Here is a 23,565-nt window from a genome sequence, read left to right as displayed (position 1 = left end):
ATATACAGCCTGTTCATCAGTATGAATTATGGGTGTACATCTTTTACATAATCACTGATATAGAATCAATAGACATACTAATCAAGGGCAGCAAGTATTGAGTGGAAGCCCCCATTGCCCATCAGTTATCCTTGCCTCAGGGGGTAGACAGCCACAACCCTCGCGAGGAGTAGCATCATCCATCAAAAGTTTGTGACACGGAGAGGGATGCTGAAGCGCTTGGAGCCCCGCCAATTTCAAAGAATAACCTTGGAGGCGTCGTGGAGCATGCAGACTAACAAGCGTTAACCGAGACATACCATCTTGCAGAAAAGCCGATTTTTTGTTGTTTAGTATGTTGAGTTTTCTCTATAGAATATACAACATGTACAGTTGCAGGAAGAACTACACTTGTGCACAGCGTAGCGGATATGAATTTAGTCTGTGGGGTTTTTCCGTTTACTTTGAATATCCAAGCAATATGACTTTGAAATGTTTGATTAAAATGTGGTTGTAAATGTCCAAGTTAAGACCAACAAAGTGAAACGACACCGTAATTGTGTTGTGACGACGCGTTGTGACTTCAACAACACCAATAATGCCTTTTAGAAAGATTACTCACCAGGAACAAGATTAAGTCACCACTGATGCCTATTTAATTAAAGAAGAGGCAGAAATCTCTCACACTCGGAGCTAAATGAGTAAATTAGAAGGCAGAGCATACCCGCTGAACAACGATTCTCTCCTCATTCTCTACTTGTAAAATAACAAATGTATCAGCGAATATGAAATTCTATTATATATTATTGCCTCACACTGGGGATATGCTAACATGCAACATAAAGAGGTGTGTTCGTGGTCAGCGCCACGGGGCCGGCTGGTCTCATGACAGCTCCAGCAAAAGGAACGCCACATATCTATTTTTTTATTTCTAATAACATCATGTTATTAAGAACATCTGGCTCATGGGGTCCACGTTTAAGATAACAGAGATTACTACTCGAGCATGCAGGACAAGAAGAACTGGCTGAGCCACTGCTGATATGAGAAGGATTTCCTCCACTATCAGTGATTTAACTTGTATTTGCAATGTTGAGATGTTTGACCTCCTGTATCAAACTCATCGTATCGTGTAAAAAAGTGTGTCAGCGTAAAATAAGGTTCCATTTCCCTGATACCAGAATGGCTTCTCTGTTTTTTCCTCATATCTGCTGCAACATATTGTTAAATCTAATCTATATAGTTCACTATATATTGGATATGTGGAGCATCTATCATACAGTATGTCTCTAACAATTTCTACAGGAACACATTTACAGACAACTGAAGATGCTGTACAGTCCACCGCATCAAATTTGATCCTGGGTCAGACTACAAATCTGTTGAAGTAACGCTTGTTTTGGCCATTTCAAATGAAACATTTGCCATGTGACCGGGCAGCTGTTCATATAAGGTGACGGGAGGAAATGGATCACATAAAGAGGAGTGATCGCTCACTACCTGGCTGCCTCTATTATTAAAAAAGGATTCCACCAGAATGGTTTAAAATTAATCTATCCTTCATATCTATCTATAAACTATTGCTAAAGCAAGAAGGAAACTGCACAAAGAGTTATACTTTACTTGTGTTTTAAGCTCTAACAAGTGTATTCATACACGGCGGCTGGTGAAAAATATTCTAGGTTGGGCGTGTATGTGCCAGAAGCTTTCGGTAACTAGCCCAATTAAAAAAACACAAACCAAAAGATACCATTGTTTTAGGGATAAACAATAATTATTTAATTGCCCTTTAGAAATCAACAGTTTGACAGATAATGACAATGATATGAGATGTATATTAGTGAATGTTCTGCATACTAAATTTAAATTCTTGAGAGACATTTACAGGTGGACGATGTTTAAAAATAACTACACACAAAGAAAAATTGGAGAGCATAGCCAGTGCGTTCAGGTGGTCTTGTGCCATGGTGTTCATAAGGAATGTTTTTTATCCTCTTTAAAGTAGAGAAGCACCTCTCTGATTCTGTTGTAGTCATCGGTGTGGTGATGAGAATCTTTAGGAGACTTACAGTCTCACTGAATGTGTCCTGGAGGTGGTTTTCCATGAAAACCTGGAAGAGAGCCAATGCACCACCGCAAGCCTTGAACTCTTAATTTCCGTAGACCAGGTTCAGTGCTGTCTTCAGTTTGGCCTTGTCCAGTGGGTCGGCTTCCACAGTGCTTTCCAGTGCTGAATCCGGGAATGTTGCGCTGTGTTGGGGAAACAAGTCTCCTTGCAGCAGAGTGGCACTGATGAGGTGCTTGGTGGAAGAGAACCTCTCCTTGGCATGCCTCAGAATGGTATTGCATGCCTAAGAAATTATACATAATTTAAGAAAAAAGTCACTACACATTATAAACAGTAGAATTAAGTGTTAAAATCTCACCCTGTAAATATCATTAGTATCGATTTACAAGCTGGCCATATAATTGTATGACAAACAAGAACATCTTATTGTTAAATATCATTGTGAAAAAAATACATCTAAACATTTTGGTGTGTTTACTTTCTCCAGTAGCTGTGTGTGAATAGTTCAGAGTATAAAATGCGTAGGCTAACCAAAGGTAAAACGCATCATGTCCTGTAAATAGAACAATGTTACAGCTTACCTCTGTAGCTAACCGGTGCTGCTCCTGTGGGCCTAGTGCCTTCCGTTTCTTCGTGGATGGCTGCTGCACAGATGGAGGAACAGAGTCCCTGATACAAAACAGATGATACATAAGTCACTGTACACAATTAGGGCTTCAGAAACCAACCTGCTGGAGATATAAAAGTACTCCAGCACTGTGTATTGTCAATACATTAATACATTTCTACTAGCTCATCCCAGAAGAATTCATTGTCTTTAAAATTGTAGTTATTATTATAAAAATGATGAGTATTCTACCTTGTTCAGACATGCAATTTAGTCAATGTGAAAAATGACACAGCCTACCTGATAACTTGAATGCTGTTGGTGAACCTCTGAATGACTCCTGTGATGTAGACAGAGTCGATGTTCCTCTTCTGCAGCTGGTTAAACAGCATGTCTACATGTGACATGATCTTGTGAAAAAATGCCAGGAAAAAACAAAAATCTTCGTCTTCCAGCATTCTCTTAGTCTGGTTTTCACCATACTAAGGTCAATCTTTTAAGATTGAACATTAGTCTGGGGAAGCTGCGCTTTGTTTCTACTGCTCAAGAGGCGGGATCAATGGGCATCGTTCAAATGAACGATGCCCATTGTGTTTCGTCATCGTCACGTCACCGGCCAATAGCGTGCCAGGAGAGAATGGCCGGGAAGCTGCGCTTTGTTTCTACTGCTCAAGAGGCGGGATCAATGGGCATCGTTCAAATGAACGATGCCCATTATGTTTCGTCATCGTCACGTCACCGGCCAATAGCGTGCCAGGAGAGAATGGCCGTTTCTGATTGGAGCCAAAGATTCTGGCAATGTAACAGCGAAAGTAAGCCTGAGGGTGTCCAGCCTAAACTGCCGAGCGAAATCCAAATTTCCCGGAAGTTCAGGCAGGGTTCACCCAGCCTAGCATTCTCTCAAAACCCCCAGCCTGCTACATTATCAGGTTCAGCTAATGAGCATAACAGTGTATGTAGTGGGCACTCCCGTACACGTCTTGAACCTTGCACCGCACGCCACCTGTTGCTCCTCTTATCACGGCAGCTCCGTCATAGACCTTTGTTTTCCCTGTTGTCCCTCAGGAAGAATAGTTTTCAGCCTTTCCAACAACGCAATGGAGACTGTGTCAACGGTTGCGTTGGGAAGCTGGATGAACTCATAAAAACGCTCCCGGACTTTATTCAGGCTGTCGATGTAACATAGGACAAGCACCAGCTGACAATGAGTAGCTGTTGTTTCATCTGCCTGAATAGCTATAATCTGCCCGTTTTACATCCTCCAGAATTTAGTCTCGAAGAACCGACAGCATGCAGTCCAAAAGTTAGTTTTGAACCTTCTTTGAGGTGCCTTTAAAAGGTGCTCCTCTAACACGCCCCCCAGCAACGCCACAAGATCTACTAATCCCTAAAATGTCGGGGTCGTCGGAGTATGCTGTCTCATCATGGCCTCGCAATACCAGCTCAAAAGTTCCACAGAATTTCACAAAATCAATGATCTTCGTCAAAATATGTCTATTCTTGTCAACCTCTTTATTGCATTTTCTCACCAAAATCCAGTGTCCTTCATCCAGCTGTGCAGCTATGCTAGTCCTGCCTAGCATGGCTAGCTTGACGTCATTATTCATATGTAGTTGCTGCGATACTTAACGATATACTTGGGCCGATATTTTCAGCGCCCCAAGCTAAGCAAATTTGACTACGCTATGTGTGTGTGGCGCATTCTTGATCATTCAACACACATTATTGGTAAAATGAGAATTAATTATTTAGTTTAAACAATTATTTTGGAATTTTATTTTAATAAAAATCTGTTTCCATCAGAGAGGGCGGCACCTATTGCCACCTATTGCTCGACTGATGTTCACATTGGCAGGATGGTGTGCGTTGGACTGACTTAAAAAAAATCACAGTGCATGTCATCTGGTTTAAACAGTGTGGCTCATTGATGTGTTTTTAATAGTTTAAGGAATTAGTGACAGCGCTAGATAGACAATACTGGTTAGCATAATTTCATCATTGGTTTTGTTCATTTCGTGGATATGTGAGCAGCGAATATGGAATATCACAAACGTATCCTTTAACAATAGTAAACAAAACTTTGTTGTGTTTTTATATAAATAAAAAAAAAATCTAGGATTGAGTGTAAATCCGAATTCCCTCCAATGAAGCGGTAGGCCTACTATTACATCATTTTACATTTTTTCAACAGAAAACTCTTATTTCAACAGGAAATGCAACTACAGAAAGTTAAATGCTCTAAAAAACCGGCAGATATTAGATTATGTAAGGTTCTTGATTTTTGACCTTTCAAGTGCAACAGATGTGAGTTTTTATAGTTCCAAATGATTACTCCCTTTTTGGCTCTGGCATTACCACTGAGCTTTTGAGAGGTGTGAGCAGGCTGGAAATCTGTCTTGTCTCGAGCTCATAGTCAAATTACACGTAAAACTAATTACCTCCAAAAGGTCATGCTCTTTACTGGAGGGAAAGATGATACGCGCTGAAACAACACTTGCACCTAAAGGTGTGTATTTGACTGGTAGTCTGTGATACGGGAGCAGAATATCTCTGCCTGACTTCCCTGCTGGAGAAAAACTCACATACTTGAGTTTGCTCAAATTTCTATAAAGAATTACATGGCACTCTCTAGTAATACCACTTGCCCTTTAAATTATTCACTTGAACCTACACCAGTCAATCATGCTGTGGAGTTAATTAAGCAACACCAAGAGTCATAAAGAAGATGGATGACACTCAGTCATACATTCACGTCCTGACTCTGTGACAACAACTGAAGGCTGGTAAGGTCAGAGCCCAACAATTGATGGAAGTGTCATCCTATCAGGGGACCAAACAAATGGCCCGAGACATATTGGTGGCCTTGTCCCCAAACGCTAAACCTCCGAATCTAATCAGAGCAAGCGATCACTCACTTGCGGTTAATGTCATCATTCACGCCCGTCCAATAACTGGCACATACAGTCTGCTTTTATTGACTTCCTCCTGCTTTAGGATTATGAAGTCCAGAGGCTGTCAGTTAGACTCAGAGAGATCAGTCAAACATTCTATCATCATGATGGCCACACATCAGTAAAAAAAACATCAATCTGCAAAGCTGACTTTGCATGTTGAAATGTTTATTTATTTTGGTGTACTTTTATGCTTTGCAGTGGTTGAAAATAACATACGTTATGTTAGATGACATTGTAAGTATAGGAAGCAGAGGTGAGTCACATGACTTGGGCTCTAGTAAAACTCAAGTCATAAATTTGATGACTTGACAAAATCTCAAAAAGACTCAACTAGGACAATGACACACACACACACACACACACACACACACACACACACACATTTACCGCAACCACAACAGCAAAGTTTACAATGAGCTGGACTCACTGTAAATCTCTGTAAAGAGGGGAGTTGTAGATTCAGGTGGTAATTCTCTGTGTGCTCAGAAGGATGGGCAGCACCTTTTGCATTTCACATTAATGCATTCACATTCTCTGCATTGGATTTTCCTTACATCTTTTGGACAATTATCTTTCAAAGTGGGAATTTTTGGACTTAAACAGATTTTTTTTATTGTATTTACATTTCTTGACTTTTGCATAATTAGTTTTATTTTCTTTATTTTCTTTGTTTGCTGTTTATTGTTATTCACCAAATGTCTTGTATAACACTTCTTACCTAACTCTGACATGTGACACTGTCATTTGATGCGTTGTTATTTTTACAGTAACACTTTCAGTTAAACTTCTTTTACAACTCTGTTCCTTTAATAGCAGAAAGCAACACTCATGGCAGTTCTATTATTTACCCATAAAGCCCTTCACTTGGATTAGTTTCTAGGTTCGTGTTTGATCTGTAGTGATGACTGAGAGTAAACTTGAGTCAGCACAAACAGGGAATTACCAGTTCCCCTGAGAGACGTTTCCATGTTATCAAGAAGAACCCACCATGGCATTTTTTCTGCTGCACCCCTTTTTTAGTGGCAGCTCAGAAGCCACAAAAAAAAAAAAACGGACAGAAAAGCAATAAACAAAACATAACTCACATGCAAAGGTCAGGCTGGCCTCTCTGCTGACGATGGTCCCGAAAATGTTGGAGGCGAGGCACTGATACGTTCCAGCATCTAGGTCCTTGTTCAGGTGGCTGATTCTGAGGTTGCCTCCAGAGAGACTGTAATGCGATCCAGATTTAGGACTGATTTCCGTGCCATTCAGTTTCCACCTTAAAAAAAAAAAAGTAAATATAATATAAACAAATTGAAAAAACTGTAAATAAACTGTTGTTTGTATATTGGGAGTGTAGAGTGAGGGCCCAGAAATCATGCCCTGTGGCTTTGTGTTAATCTAAGCAGCGGCGAACCACTGTGGTGCCAAGGACTTGATTACCTGAGAACAGATAGCATTGCAGGCCATCTATCTTGCCAGACCCCAGTCAAACCACATAAAAATGCAGCTTAATCATTATGGTGCGACAATTAAAACAAATGCCTGCAACCTTCCCTTCACACTTTGCATTCTAGTCCAGTCCATGGGATAATCGTTTGAGTTAGCGGTGATCAACCAAGGTTATAATTCACTTAAAATGGCAACAGATTATTCAATCTCTCCACACAGATGTATCTTATTAGAAGAAAAAGACACAGGTGGGAGGAGACCCAGTCATTTCAGGAAAAAAAAAGGTTTCAAGCCATAACTTACAAACAAACAAAAATATGCTGTTAGTTGTTACCAATGATGTATAACCATCATGGCAATAGCAGGCTCTGCACAGACAAATAAGCATGAAAGGAGGATTTCACCCTTTATCGTAAAGTGGACAATGCAGATTTGATTAGGATCAGAGTTTATTTGGTGGCTGATTATTTCTTCTAGGTTACATTGAATTTTCCTTCAGCTTTTTTAATTGTCTCCAAATTATTTCAGATTCAGCTGGGAAAACAGCGTATTGTTACGTTTGTAAAAGAAAGCAGCTTTGATGTGAAAATAGAGAGCTTTGCTAAAACCCTTTTACACAGTAGACAGAAGTTGCGCAAAGCTGTTTGTGTGCACTGTCATCCAGCTCTCCGTGGTGAGCCAATTTGGTGCCCTGAGGCATGAGACACTTTCTGCGTTATCAGTGGGGTATTTGCTGGCTATATTGCATCTTTTATAGGATAGTGCCCCCTGTAGAATGGACTCAATTGCTTATTTGGTTGCAAGAATGGTAGTGTGTTAGGCGCTGTGGCTGCTGGAGTCAGTACAGGATCATCACATACAACACAGTCAGGAGCTGATTACGTGGAAAAAACAATGTGGGACTGTGTTGCTTACCCGGCCAACCCGCATTGAAGCGCCTCACAAAACGGCAGAATACTTGTGAGCCAGGGCATCGCGGTGCTCACAAAGCGCTTCTGCAGACCTTATTGTAGTTATTTTAATAGACAAAGTGTGTGGAGAGCAAAATGGTCTTTCGTGGCCCTTCTCTGGTTCAGTCATAAGTAAGTGCCCACTCTCAAGAGCCTTATTACTACACACAATAGAGAAGAGCCTGAGGGGGGGTGGTGGCTGCGGTCTCGCAGGACTACAGCAGCGATCCGTTTGCAGCTGAGGTGGAACAAACAATAATCAACATAAATATCTTGCGGCCAAGTAACAACCTTTTGACTTGGATACAAAAAAGCAATGCGGACAGGGGAGGGGAGGAGAGCGGCGTGCCGAACCTCGGCACCAGGCTCAGATAGTGGCTTCTGAGAAGGGATGTCAAATATGAAAGCAGCCTTTTCTCATTCATAACCACTCTGAGGGATCCAGCTACATTCTCCTCATACTGAAGCTGTTAAGTCGGGCGCCAGTTTAGAAACCAAATGATTTCCGCTGACAGTTGTCAATTCGATGCCTTATCCTCGACTTTTCTAAAACATTAGACTGGATTGCTAATTGAGCCTGGAAAATGTTTTGACACCTCTGAGTGACTAATCATGTCTCCATGTTGAAAAGGTTGGAGACAGATATTGTGAATCCCTTAATGCAATACGTGTGTGGAAGTCAAACATAGCGGTAGTTCAAGATAATTGCTCACAAGGAGATGCCAATGTTCTGTTGTGACAAATTGAATGTCCTATGACAGCTCTTGCCACTTTAAACCAATTAGTTCACAACTTTAAAGCCACTAAGTGACAGATACTCTAATTTGTGTGAAACGCGAGCACATTCTAACTACGGATAAATTGAGACCAGTTCAAGAACAGCATGAGAGGGAACTGTGAATCGAGTGACCGTCACGCCTATGGGAAGTTTGGAGCAGCAGATTACACTAAACACATATCAACTCGCTTATTTAATATATCCATTTACAATGATTTATGCTGGCAAGCAGGCCTTAACAGCAGTTGCATTTGTTAGGCACATGCTTTATGCAATCATGTAACAGGCCGTGTACACAGTGGCATAATACAACACCATCTGGCTTACGAGGCTGTGAATGTTAGGCGGTCTGTTCCTTTTCTTAAGCTTGGTGCTTTGAGGCGTTTGTACAACACATAGTTGCAGCTAAAGTTCGTTTTCACTTTGATTCTAAATGCAATCTTAAAACGGCTCAAATCAAGCAATCTGTGGCTGAGAAAGAAACAAATGTGTTGTCACGGTGACAGGTTCACAGACTTCCACCAACACGGAACACGCAGATACAAAGTAAGAAAGTTAGCTGCCCAAACCCACAACAAAATTGAAATATTTAGAGTCGAGTTGAAATGATGAAGGCGTTTTTAAACACGTTATAGGTTGAATAATGTACCTGTTTAACAACATCTGCAAAAATCAATGTCTATGTATTTTTATATGCACAGCTAATCTATTCTTTTGTAAAAACAAAATATGAAGTGTGCTTATGTAAGCTAGAACCATTTCAACTTTTAGCACCAAGGGGGGTTTGTGTGGAGCTGCAGTCTTCTGGAGCTCCATATCGCGCTGCATTCTAAGCACAGCCACTTTTTAGAGGTCAAATTACATACAAGGATTAGATTGAAATCCCTCTTGCACATGCATGTTGCCTCTGCAGCAATTACTCGATTCAGAATCTGTCTGCTTTGGGCCAATAGATTGTGACCTGATGTGACTACAAGTGTGAAACTTCTCTACGGAGCTATTGGCAACCAAAATTCAGGGGCCAGAGAAATGACTGGCCCTCCCAGAGGGGAAAATAAATCATATGCCCTCATACATAGCGCGTGGCATCCAAAAAACATTTCCAGTTACCATACCATTTACCATATTGCCAAAATATTTGTTTCCAGGAAAAACTTTCATTGCATCTTCTGTGTTCCACAGGAACAGTTCCATGTGTCCTACAAACAATAAAACTAGCAGTAAAATTGTGTTTTTTAAAATATTCCTCACAGGACAATTCTATGTTTCGTGAACTGTAACACCACCCATCCAAGTCGTCTACAGGCTTGGATGTTTTTACGTAGATAAAAGGACAAGGTATATGAACATGGCTATGCTGTTCGCACTGGGAACCCTGCTTGTCCGACGGTCTGCAACTATCTGGGCAGGCCAGCATGGCAGCACAGAGTTAAGCACCTCAAGCGCTGAGAGACATACTGCTTTCACAGCCTCAAAGCCACAAGTCATGCAGACCTCAGTGAAGAACCTCTTCCCCTTCTTTTAGGGGGATATCCATAATTGTTTGGAACATATTGTGATCTGATGTATAATGAATGAGATTGTGTTCATTTTATATACACATATATTGTTGTTGTTTTTTATTTCATTGAGACTAAATAAAAGTACAGAACAATATGAAACATGAAACGCAAAATAAACTCAAAATCAGAGGTTTTATAGTTGCGTTTACAATTATATTAAGAGTTATTTTCAAATTTGTAGCTTTATTTCTGACAGATCTGTTAATCTTCTCATAACTAACTTCCGTAAATGGTATTCCGTATTTATTGGGAGATTTTAAACTGAAATTAGATTTTATTTTTATGCGACCCCCTACCCATTTTCTCCTTTAAAAAAAAAAAAAAATCTAAAATATATGTTGTTTATCTTTTCATTCAGGTTTAGTACATATGGGTTAATACTGTACATTCGCTTGCTGAATGAAATGTAAGCACTGCAGCTCAAACGGTCACTGCTTCGTGCTCTGCAGTAATGAACTTTGAACATGATTTAGCTGTTGTCTGAACATGGCAACACATCTTTAGAAAGGCGGCGGCCCGCTCTGACAGGACCGCACAGCGACCTTGACGGGAAACAGCTGATTAGGTCATCCTCTAAACTGGCTCAATCCCAAGTATTAAATGTACCAATCCGTCCAAATCTCACCCTGGCAGTTTGGGCGAGCAAACATGATTGATTTGAACTTTTACTTGCCAGAGATGCTGCCACACAACACAACACTCTTTCAATAGACTAATGGTCCATGCGAGGGGGAAATAAAGAAGGGGAAAAAACAGCTGCTCTTTGAACTCTGAAGCAGAAAACATAAGATGGATGAGCTGGGTGCATGCAAAAGCTTAACAGGCATTCTTAGGCTACTGGAAGACACGTTTCCAGCAGGGGGGCTGAAGGGAAAATCCACCACAAAAGAGAACTCATGTAACACATTCCTATGATCCTGATCAGCTAAGGCTTGACTTACGAAGGATGAACAAGTTTCTAAAGCTAGAAACAACAGTCGAGGCTCTCTTGCTGCTGCATCAAGAGAGACAAATCCTGGAGCAATTTCATTCAGGATGAATGGGACACTGAATCTGAGGACACCATGACAATACCCAGCACGATGGGGACACTTTCTCTGCTTCATTACAGTTAAGACTACAATGAAGTGAGGCACATTCGAAAAAGCGCAAGCTCCAAACACTTTCTGAGTCCACGAAAAGTCTAATTCACTGGCAGCTTCAGGCTTTGTAAGATTAGAAACTCTTTACTTTCCAGTTTTAGAACAGAAGTGTCATGTACGGATTAAACTGTCTGAGATCAAAAGAACAATGTGCGATCTCTGTTGTGTGGTTCATCGTTATAGTTTGAATCAGACGAGGAAGCTGCAAATCCGTAATTCTGTGATGACTTTGTATTCTTCCTACCGTATACTATTAAGAATGACACTGATTAAACACTCCTAAAGACAGTACACCGCTTTGACAACCATTTTACCCATTCTACTTTCATTTCTACTTTGACATGAAATTGATTTTTTTTTTTTTTAATAACGAAATACCAGATGCAATCTGGTATTTCTAAATCCCAAAAATGGAAGGTGGTGAGAAGCAGCTCAAACGTGGCCAATGAAAACAAATTATTTTGATGGGACATTTTTTTTAAATGCGTTTTCACCACACTAGAAATCTCTAATGCCTAGTTGAAGATTGTTATAGTGTTCCACTGATGAAAAAGGTAATATTGGATGGGGATAATTAGACATTCCGTAACTAATAATGTCTCAAAAAGCACAAACGCCTCCATGCTTAGTGGAGGGTAGCCTGTGGTGAGGGTGAGTGTGTGTGTGTGTGTGTGTGTGTGTGTGTGTGTGTGTGTGTGTGTGTGTGTGTGTGTGTGCACATGTATGTACTTGTACTTGTCTGTCCACAGCTAATCTCACATACTCATATTATCTGTGTGCATTTATAATACAAGAACCTCTCAAGGTTGCAGTGATTCACAATTTCTTAAAAACCTATTTCATTGGCTGCTGACTCCTTCATTCAACAAGCCTTCCCTAGTCTTTTAAAGGCCACATGTTGGCTCAAAAACTGACATCCATCAAAAATGGAACCAGAAAGAAAACAGTAATTCCTTCCCCAATATGATCCGTTTTTGTCGACTGTAAGGGAGCCAAGAGGGACATTTAAATGAGATTCAACTCTTCTTTGTTTGGGAGAGGAGAGGGAGACACACCTGGTGGAGATCTGCACTCTACTGAGAGAACTACTTTCCATGTGTGATGGCTGTGTTGCTGAGGAACTGCTGCTCCCATAATGCTCTGGGTGATGTAAACAGGGAGACTAATAATGCAATGGAGTTAGGGGGCAAAATGTGGGCTGAACCCACTCCTTTTATTTTTATACCTTTATTTTTGGGCAACTGTGGCTCAGTTGGTAGAGCGGGTTGGCCAATGTTCGGAGGGTCGGTGGTTCGATCCCCGCCCTTGTCACTGTGTCATGGTCGTTGTGTCATTGGGCAAGACACTTCACCCAGCTTGCCTCGTGTGACTGTGGATTGCTGTATGTTTGAGGTGGTGGTTGGAGGGGCTATAGGCACAGAATGGCAGCCACGGTCCGTCAGTCTGCCCCAGGGCGGCTGAGGCTACTATTGTAGTTTACCACCACCGGTATGACTGTGTGTGAATGAATGGAACCTGGAACCCTGTCAGAGCGATTTAAGTCTCCTGGAAAAAAGCGCCATACAAATCCAATCCACTATTTATTATTTATTTATATAGGCAAATGTGCAACACAAAACGTCAACTTTCACTAGCTTTTTAGCTAGATTTGCTGCTGACAGTTCCTGTTTGTGCTGCAACCATATGTGCACAAAACAATTCAACATAAGGATAGGTTTGATTATTGTCAACACCTTCCACAAAAGGACCAAATGTGTTTGTCGCTTAATGCATTCTGTCTCCTGTGCTCTATCTGTGGCTCCTAACCACAACCCCATATGTTCCACTTAGTTTTTAAAACAGGTCACCATCAATTATGTTTGTACTTAATCATGTACTTTAAAAAAGGCAAGACATTCCTAAACAGCTGGACACTTTTAGTGCTTAGCACATATTACTTAAACAGGAGTAAATGCTGTTATCTTTGGGGGGACAGTTTTCAGCAGTGGATTAATACACATTTAGAGCACCCCTGGGTGTTTTCAGCAGCAGCATTATGTGGGATTTACGAAAAAATAAATTACAGTGGCAGTGTTCATCATAATGAGGGACACATCACCTAGTTACAGTCTGGCTCGCTGATGTGTGGTTTTTTTTGGACAACAATGGAGCTCTATGGCAACAAGGAATAAGACACATCAGGCTTTGTGAATACTTACAAGTACGGTCAATTAATTGTTGTCTTTTTCATTTTAATGTGATTCGTTGACAACAGAGAAAATACAGAATAATTGCCATCAGTATTCTTCAAGTTGTGCTGATTCTAGCTGTTTAAGTAGTTAGACAACAACATTTAAGTATTGCATTAGTCGGAACAAACCGCTTACCTTTCTCTTGCTACATTTAATTGAAATCCTATTTTGAAAGCAGGATTCCACTTCTAACACAGTAGTATAGCTACTTCTGCCTGAGAAAAGTATCTGAATGCTCTGCCGACGCACTCAGGTGTGATGGTTAATGGATGTGGATAAGTCTGCGCCCACACAAACCAATTCATCAGTCTTTTAGTGTAAAGCATCACTTATCGGTTGAGTTGCAAGTTCATGTTACATGATATATGGATATGTAAGTGTTCCAAATGTTGATTATTGTTGATATTCAAGGCTGAAGCCAACGGCGAAAGAGCATTGTTGAAGATAGAGGCGATTATCGGTGGTAGTTTGCCTAAAAATGAAGGTAGCTGTTATTGTCAGCGCTACAAAAGCAAGCGACATCAACGGGGAGGAACAATGTGCGGAGGGGGACAAATGACGCCGACACTCACCGGTAGATAAGTGGTGGGCTTCCCTGGGCTTCGCAGCTGAACAACACCTCCCTGTTCTTCTCCACGGTCTCCACGGGATACACAATGCTGCCAGGCTGCTTGGTGAAGGCAGGACTCTGCAGGACGCTGCTCTCTGTAGGAAAACAAGGGAAGACGACACAGATTTAAATTTAGACACCGGCCTGTTTGTAAAAAAAAAAAAAAAGCCAATTAGTCAGTGGCAGAAACAGGTTGATGCAGCTTTAAGTGTTTGGAAGGGCAAAAGCACAAGCAGACTAAACGTATCAATTTGAACCGCCTGTCACGACAGCACGGCACTGAGAAGAATGATTTGAAGCGAGACGTGTCTCCAGCAGCTATTTAAGTGGAAATACGATATAGGGCCTGATTTATGTTGAACCATTGTCTGAAAAAATGCCTTCATTTACATCTGTCAAACTCCTTTTATTTGCTCATTTCTTTCTTTCTTTCTTTGTCCAGTGCTGTTAGGGTTGTGTGTCCATGCAGAGGTGTCATCCGCTGCTTTTATGCGGTTAGAGCCGTTTGTAGTAAATTACATAATGGAAGTTTCAGTTGCTCCATTAAGGCGCCATTATCTGTTTCTCGTGCTTGGCTTTAGAAAATATCCATGATGCTTTAAAGATAAGGGTTAACAAATTAAATATTTTTGTTGTTGTTGTTGCTTTGCCATAGCTTGAATCTTCTTATTCAGTTCAGGGAACCAGAATCAAAATCAACTGACTGTTTTCTGTTTTTGCCTTTTTTTAGCATTGATATTTTTATTCAGTAGATCTTGGATTTTACTTTCCAATTAAGGACATCAGGAAAAAAGAAGAAGAAATATCAACTAAAATTGATTTTGCTTTAAAAGGCATGTTTGCCTTTAGATGTATTGGGGGCCCATTACTTTGTATAACTGAGCTGGAGCATTGATGGTAGAGTAGTTGAGGGAGTTTCATAGGGGATTTAAAAACATTTCTGAAAAAGAAAACATTTCATAATTGAATTTGCACTGGGGCTGTCAGTGGTAGAGGTCTTCACAATCATGTTTAGAAGTCTAATTTAGCCACTTGTTAGCAACCGCCTTAGGATATGTAAAAGCTACAAAGTTTTCGAGAGGGTTATTTAGTGGTGTTTTTATGTTATAGAACAAAACATTAAAATATCTTAAATTTGTTTTGTTTTGTTTGTCACTGCACACAAGTCTAAAAACTTGGACGACAATTGAAGTGCAAAAAGCAATACATTGCAGAAATGAGAAAATCAAGCAACAATTAGTGACATGAGGTCCAGATGAGGTCTCAATCTATGTAATGGGCAATGAGCTCCTGAGCCCTCACACTGTACAACTGAATCATGGTCAAAAAGTGTAAGAGTGAAGGCCAGATGATGTCATTAATACGGTATAATACCAGGAAGTATTTTTTTTTAGCCCTTCCCACTTCCTCATTGAGTTTCGATGCTTGTCCAAGAGGTGCAGAATATGGCTTCATGAGGCATTTCTAGTTAGTGGGTGAAGTAATCTGAGCTGTGACGAGGAGGAAGAGGAGTATTGGACATTACATTAAAACTGAGTAAGGAACAATCGCTTGAACTGCGTCCTGCTTGTGCACCAGATCCCTGCAGGCCCTGAGAGGGCAGGCTGCAGGACATGTTGCAGGAGTCTCACAATGTAGCTTTGAGTGTAATATGGAAAGTAAAAACACACCCCAGTCTATGGAACTCGGTATTATATATTAGACTATCTACTTAATCCATCCTGACATATTATAAGTGTCTGTATACTGACAGAACTCAAATAACTTTGAATTAAACCAGTAAGAAGTTTGTAATCAAATCAATGGGTTGGTAATTTTTTTATTAACTTAATTATTAACATAAATTTAAAATAAAACATGCATAATGGATTATTATTGTTATTATTATATATAAGTTTATTGTATATGTTTAGATATTTAAAAGGACATTTAGATTAAATTATTATCAGAAATGGAATAAATACTATGAACTATGTATTCATTAGTGTATAACCATCCAAAAATAAGACAAGAATATCTTGCATCACAGTTTGTACAGTAGCCCAGAGCAGAAAAACACTGGCGAGACTGTACCATTTGTGTTTTTTTGAGTTGGCCACTGAAGTTCTCTTACATGCTTGGCACAAATGACCTGCTACCTCACCATTAGAATCACACCAAATCCTTCACTAGTACTTTAATCTCAAATACATAAGTCATAATGCCCAGGTCTAAGTAATGTAAGCATTGCACTTCAGCAATTTAATGTGGATATATAAATAGAAGATTTATTTTTGCAGGACATCTTTGCTCATTGTTTGCTTTTTCACCTCTTTTTGTTACCTTGGACCTTGGTCGGCTATCTGTCGATACATCTAATAAGTCGAGAAGAATATCCCAACAACTACTTTGCAACTGCCCTTTGAATTGAGTGTGAATATCCGTGACCTCTGGATGATAACTCCTACTGATTCTGTTGACCCTTCATATAATACTGTTTCCTGTTGACAGAAGACAAACTGCTGGTGATATTAAAGGCCCTTCATATTTCGATCTGCTGACCTTTTCTTTATTACCACCAATTGGGCCAAAACTTCAAACCACGCACATTTATGGAACTAAATATTGATTTCGGAAAATTCTGCAAAGCTTTGGATTACGTTCAAATATAACCAGTGGTGGAAAAATGTGTTTTTTTTATATTTTAGATTGCAAACGTTTGAAACTTCGAACAGAAACTTCAGCATTGTGCTATGAAAGTAGTGACCGATCTATGCAGAGCCGTATGGGATGATATACACGGTGTAATGCATAATTCAAAGAACTGTTCAATAGGCAATCTAATTCAAGAAAATGTCTCCCTGCACACCTTACTTTTTTCTCTACAGCATCACAGCGTGCTTCCAATCCCCCCAGAAGCATTCAGACATCATGCTAATTTTAGTATGGGCTAAGCCATTCTTTTTTATGCAAAACTGAACACAGCATTTAAAGGTTTCACCTCTCACAAACATGCAATCTACATAATTCTGGAGTTTGATACCATATGGGCCGGAAAAGCTTCTCTTGAAAACAGCAAGGAATGAATGTAGTTTTGCACAGAAATGCATTTCAACCAGGAACCAACATCCATCCAAAAGAGGATTTTAAAAACAATGCAGCAACATTTTTGCTCATTATTTTTTTCCTTATAATTTCTTAATATTTCTGACACATTTTAGTTGTTTCCTGGATCACCTCATAGTAATTATTGAGACCTTTTTTTTTTGGGGGGGGGGGGGGGGGTAAAAAAAAAAGCCCACTGTGCTTTTTGTAACCTCGTAAATTCGGGGGCCACATATGAAAATGAATTGACTATGTGTTTACTGTCAACATGCAACAGTGCACCATTAGTAGCAAAAGATAAAACTGACTGCCCCACAATAGCCACCGTGGTCGCATTCAATAGCCATTCTGTGACTGTAATTGTGGTGTGAGTCAAGTGCTTTCCAAACGGAAATGCACTTAATAAACCTTGTTGTGTATCCATTATCAGCAAGGGGAACAATTGTAACCACACGAGGTTGAAAATGGAGGAGAGTATGTTATTCTGTATTATCTGAACTTGCTAAAACACAAACGAGGTAGAATTGGGAACTGAGGTCCCCAAAAAAACCTTCAGCAGCTGTGAAAAAAAGCAAACATCCCCATCAGACTAAAGTGGCCCCATTAATCCACACCTGTCAGAATAAAAAACAAGGCTGCGTCAGTTGATATTGACAGAAATTCTACATCACTCAATTTTAAATTCAACATTATTCATATGTTTATTAATTATAAATGATCACAGCCACATATTCAGTGAGTGAAAATATCTGTGATATCTTCACAGATCTGGCCGGCCTGTTTGCCAAATGAAATAAATTGTGTTAAATAAACATTAGCAAATATAGCATATCTTCTTATTCATGCAGTTACCATTTTGAGGCCTATTTATCTTAATCCAGTCATCATGCAGGCATTATGCTCATGTTGTTGGCGTGCAATTTTTCAAGGCATACCACAGTAGGTGTGTTGGCTGCACACATAGTAGGGGTGTAACACAGGACTCCTGTCTGTATCCGTATCTGTTCATTTCACCAAGATCTACTATGGTATATTGATCAGTAATGGCTGTGGCTTGTACGGGAGGTCAACAGAAATCAAACTGCTTTTTTTCCCTGTGTTGTTGAAGTATATAAAATAATATATTAGTTACGAATGTCATCAAATAATAAAGCTTGATTTGTATTTCAACCGCATCTTCAAATAATAAAAGGTATAAGATAAGAAAAAATATTATATATTATAAAGTATTATAATAGCTAGTTAAACAAAAAATAACTAGTGGGAAAATAAATAAAATTATTGGTATTAAGAATATGAAAAACTGAAATGTTGAATGAATGCAGTGCAAATGTGCTGACCTGGAAGGTAGTAAATGTAACTATTAGTTGTGTCCCACCATTTACTTTTAATTAATCTCCTTTGAGCTAGTGCTGAATAAGGTAATGGTTTGCAGCCAATTAGAAGACTGGAGTCTTGAGTCCCATGTCTTTTGGTATGACTGCCGCTTCTGGTATGTTCTGCTGACTGTGCTTGTGTGTAAAGGCAGGTTCACTGAATCAAAATCTGGTTCCTGAATAGAAGTAATGCACGGATGACACATTGTTTTAATTTTCCAACCGCTCCAGTTTGGGTTCACCAAAGCAAAACTCAAACGGCAAGAAATTGTAAACAAAAGAACTGTAGATTATTTCTAATATGGTACAGTACTGTCCTGTCTCATAACACGTGTTAACTTTTACTTATTGAGCTAGCTTGCTAATTCCACCATGCTTTGATGCGACACTGGTAAATGTAAAGAAAATGAGGCGATGAGACGCTGTGACAGGAGTGTCTGGATGAAGCATTAAGTTGTTAAATTATACTCATTAAGAGGCTGGCTTGTTAGCAAGTTAGCTTGCTACTTCATTCACGGGCATGCAAATAGGTATCTAGTTCACAATCACAAAGAGTTCAAGCAAACATCTTACAACCAATGAAATGATGCATACATGGTGAGCTTTGTGTGATTAGTTTTAATGGTGTTCACACCAGAAATTAATTAAAAAGAAATGAGAGTGGCTGTTTGGTCTGCACAAGAGTTCAAGTCTGGCGTTCACACCAAACAAAGCGTGCCAAGGCTCTGAATGCTCCAGGGTTCCGTTCAACCAGGCTTAATAATAATTATTCTACAAGCTATGTGCCAAGATATCTGTGGTTTTTCGGCAACAGTTGTGACTCTGAGAAGAAGTGGTTTGGTCCTTGTGTGTAACGGAATAAAACAAAACAAAGATTCCTGCAAAACGTTGTTCATGCTTCTTCAGATCACATTACCTGAATTATGAATAGTAGTATAATATAGTATGTATGAGGCTAAACTTTCGTTTCAGCTCTTTGCGAGCAAAAGCAACTGGAAACTTATTCAGAGGAGGCTGTTTAGCAAGTTTGCATGCAGCGGAGCCACTCAGACAAGAGCAGAAGTAGGTCACCATTAAAATCCTAACCCTATGTTTCTCTAACACTCAGGTACCTCTACCAGGCCTCCCAGTAGGCCTCACACACCTGCGAAGGGCTGCTTCTCTTCTAACTGTTACAACCCGATTCATCTGCATGCGGCTCTGTGGGAGAAACATGTCAGCCCAAAGCACCAGGTTAGTGCCACAGGGAATACCCCCAGCACTCTAGAAATTGGCTCTTGCCTACATTACGGTGACAGTCAAAGATTTATAAACCTGAATAGGAATGAAAATTATGTACAGATGTAGAAAACGTCTTTGATCTTTAGAGTCCTCACTTCCCCCAGTCTGCAGATTCTTTTTCTCTCATCTAAATGTATTAGAGTTGACTCCCGTATTTATTTTGGTACTTTAAACATTTATGAGGTGCTTTTCATCTTAAGATAGCCCCGTTTCATACGGCACTTCTTTTTTTTTTTTTTTTACATTCTGTAGCCTTTTTGCCATCTGAAACCTTTCACTATCATATCAGGTATCATTAAATCTCTACCTGAGACAAGGATTATGAAAATAAATGTTCCGTGAGTTCGTTCATTGAACACACACACACACACACACACACACACACACACACACACTAGATTGATCTGAAATCTTGAATGAAACGTCTTTCTGGCCGGGCCCTTGGTTCCATAGTGAGGTGAAGTGATGCACTGTAGGGCCATTACTGCATTTCTATGAACATGAATGGCCAGGAAATACAAAAACCTGTCCATTGTACCCGAAACGGATTGGCTCTTTTGTCGTGAACAGAAAGAAACGAAGCCCTTACAACAGTCGAAATGAAATTGTATAATTACGGTTTGATGTGCATGCTTAAGCATTTATCAGCTGTGAACACAGAAGAAAACAGAAGAAGGAACTTCAGGGAAGCGACTCCTGAAGAGTTACGGATAATGTATTATCAGAAAAGTCAAGGTGAGACAACAGGCTATAACGATCAATAGAAATTGGGAAACTAAAACCAAAACTAGTCAAATATTGAACATCAGAGACAACTACCTGATAAAAAAAGACATTCTCATTGGCATTGACAAAGTTGCGTTCTATTGATCTACTTCTTAAAGGAAGTATTGGATTTACACTTAAAAAACACGTTCTCCTCATCGGCTGAATTTGCATTGCTATTTAATGTTATACTATGATGTTCCCCCATTTTCAATGATGTTATTTTCCTCTTCTAAAGGGATCTCTATGCATATTTTTCTTGATCAAATTTGCACTTGTTTCTTCCACTTGAATATTATTATTTCAGCTTCTTTGATATTTTCATTTCATGTATCTATCCTCATCTACATTCATAGATTTCTGATTCATTTGTCTGTAAGGTTATGAAGAGTTGGGATATGATGAAAATCTTTCTCACAAATCTTTGGTTCCTCTGTCTGATTGGTCGATGTGGTGTGTGACTGTAAATACTGTGATGCATGGAACATCACGTCTCTATTAAACATGAGTGTTCCACAATTCCTACACTTTTTTTCATACAATTGAATTTTTCCGATGCGGCTGTCACCAAAAAACGTGTTAGTTCAATGTGTTTTCAAAAGAGTTACAAAAGAATACAGCACATTGGATTATATATGGTTAAAAAGCATCATTCTAGCCATGATCCTGTGCAAAAGAATCCTTGGCACAAATAGATGCCCTGCAAAAAACAACCACCTCTGCGCTCACTGAGCCTCACTCCATCATTCTCTGCATCAGCCTTCTGTATGCCAGGTCTTAGAAACTAATCCACTGAGGGCTGGCAGGTTTTAATGTCATCCAACAATGCTACAATCAAACAGCTATTCAGATGGTATCAGCATTGATCTTCTGAAGGGAGATATTTTTGAACAGACTACGCTCGCTCTTGCTTAAACTGGCCATAAAGGAGAAGATTACCGGCCTGAAAACAGTTCTGATTTGGCCGTCCTGAACTGTCTTCATGCTTTCAGCCTGGCCTGTTTGGAAGGCTTTTTGCCACTCTTGGAGCCGCCATAGAGCGCCCACAGAGATGAGGTACAAAGCAAAAGGGAAAGGACATATCAGGACACCAATGTGAGAGTTCATCATGTGTGAAATGTGGTGTCGCCAACTCAATCTGTTTTTATTGTTCGCTATGGTTAGGTTAGCAGGGAGAGAAAATTGGTTTGACCTACAAGAAAGGACATAATGACTTTATTTGTAGAATTTGATTAACGTGTTTTTTATCTTCAGAAATGTAACATTACACACACAAAAAAAAGCATGAATGCATTTTATTATTTCTGCAGGAAGATGAATTAAATCAGAAGAAACCCCTGACTCGTGGTTTCCCGTATAATCCTGTAAGTACTGTTTGTCCTTTGGAACATAATACTTTGACCAGTTTTGTTTTGCCCACCACCACTGCTCCTCTGCCAATACTATAAGGCATGCTGTAAATGTATTGTGCATGGTTAGTGAACAGCATGGCATCTTAATGTGGCCATTTTAAAGCCTTACTGCACAGTCGGTATGCAAAACACTGAGCCAATCGACTTTATATGTAAACACTGCACCAACTTGCTGTGCCGTACATGAAGAGGTCTGTTGAGACGGGAATAAATCCTATTTTCTTATTCCATCATCATCTAATTGCGATGCATTTCAACAGTGTAATTGGGCTGATGTTTTTCCCATCCAGACAAGAAATGTAGTCACAGACCTCACTAGGGTGACTGAATCCCCCAGAGAAGTGACAAATGAGTATACAAGTCTTAGCACGAATGATGTAACACCTGCAAAGCATCCAGGCAGCATCGCCTGGCCTGAAACAACAAAGAGACCTCACCCACACAACAAAACCTCTGAACAAAACAACAAAGTACGGCATTGCTAATTGCCCTTAAGAATGACACGTATTCTGATATTTCAACTGAACACCTCTGGGTTCAACAATGGTAAATATCACTGCTGCAAAAAAATAAATAAACGAAAAATAAACAAACATCTCAACAAAATGTAACTTTTACCACATATACACACACACCAAGGCTTTGCCAGCAGGGTGTAGTTCACCATCTACTCCATGGTGGTGTTCTGCACCCCAAGTCCAAATTTATTCTCACTGTTCTCACTAGTCTAACCGTTCTTCAGGGCTACTAACTGGGCACGTTTACTGTTGAGTATCTAGTTACTACTCAATTAAAAAGGAATATATACATCTAAAAAAGGGAAACTTGGAAATGTATTTATTTATTTTCTTCTGGCAATTTGAATGTTGTAATTTACTGTCTAACGTACTCCTGTGAAATTGACAAAAGGCAGATCATTTTTAAGTTTTGCAAAGGAGTTCTGGAAGAAGAGGGCACAGCAATAGTGAGCTACTGGAGTAAGAGTGACTGGTGACATGCTGCACATCTCCAACATTACTGTGTCCTGCTGTTGTGAGGAAAACTACTCAGACAGCAATCAGATGACGTTGTTATTGAATAATAACATAATAATAATATAACAATGTGAGTGTGTTTGGCTGCACTGTAAACAGAAGTAGCTGCTCAAGGAGCGTTTGCTGTCGTAATCAAGTGCACATGCTGTTAACCACAGTAACCACGGTGTTGCGACACTGTGGAGGACTGAAATGTTAAGGATATCAACTTCAAGGTTTAGACACAAACATTACTGTTATGGTTAAAGATACATTGATTAGTAGAAATAAAGGGAAACTCCTCCTTTCCAGCCAGAGT

The 23,565-nt window shown here is 39.8% G+C and overlaps 1 protein-coding gene across 1 annotated transcript in view; it reads right to left on the bottom strand.

The window, feature by feature from the left end:
• cntn4 (contactin 4) overlaps nucleotides 1-23,565 on the bottom strand; it is a 148,559-nt gene that overhangs the window by 93,194 nt on the left and 31,800 nt on the right. Inside the window, exons 3-4 of the mRNA XM_084024040.1 lie at nucleotides 14,278-14,410; nucleotides 6,694-6,869 (exon numbers count right to left, since the gene is read on the bottom strand). Of these exons, the coding sequence (XP_083880166.1) occupies nucleotides 6,694-6,869; nucleotides 14,278-14,410 (309 nt within the window). The remainder of the gene's footprint in view (nucleotides 1-6,693; nucleotides 6,870-14,277; nucleotides 14,411-23,565) is intronic.

The sequence above is a fragment of the Eutrigla gurnardus genome, assembly GCF_963514095.1.
Source record: "Eutrigla gurnardus genome assembly, chromosome: 2".
Classification (NCBI taxonomy): Eukaryota; Metazoa; Chordata; class Actinopteri; order Perciformes; family Triglidae; genus Eutrigla; species Eutrigla gurnardus.
Note: the sequence above shows the minus strand (reverse complement) of the source record. Positions and strands in the feature narration are given on the sequence as shown.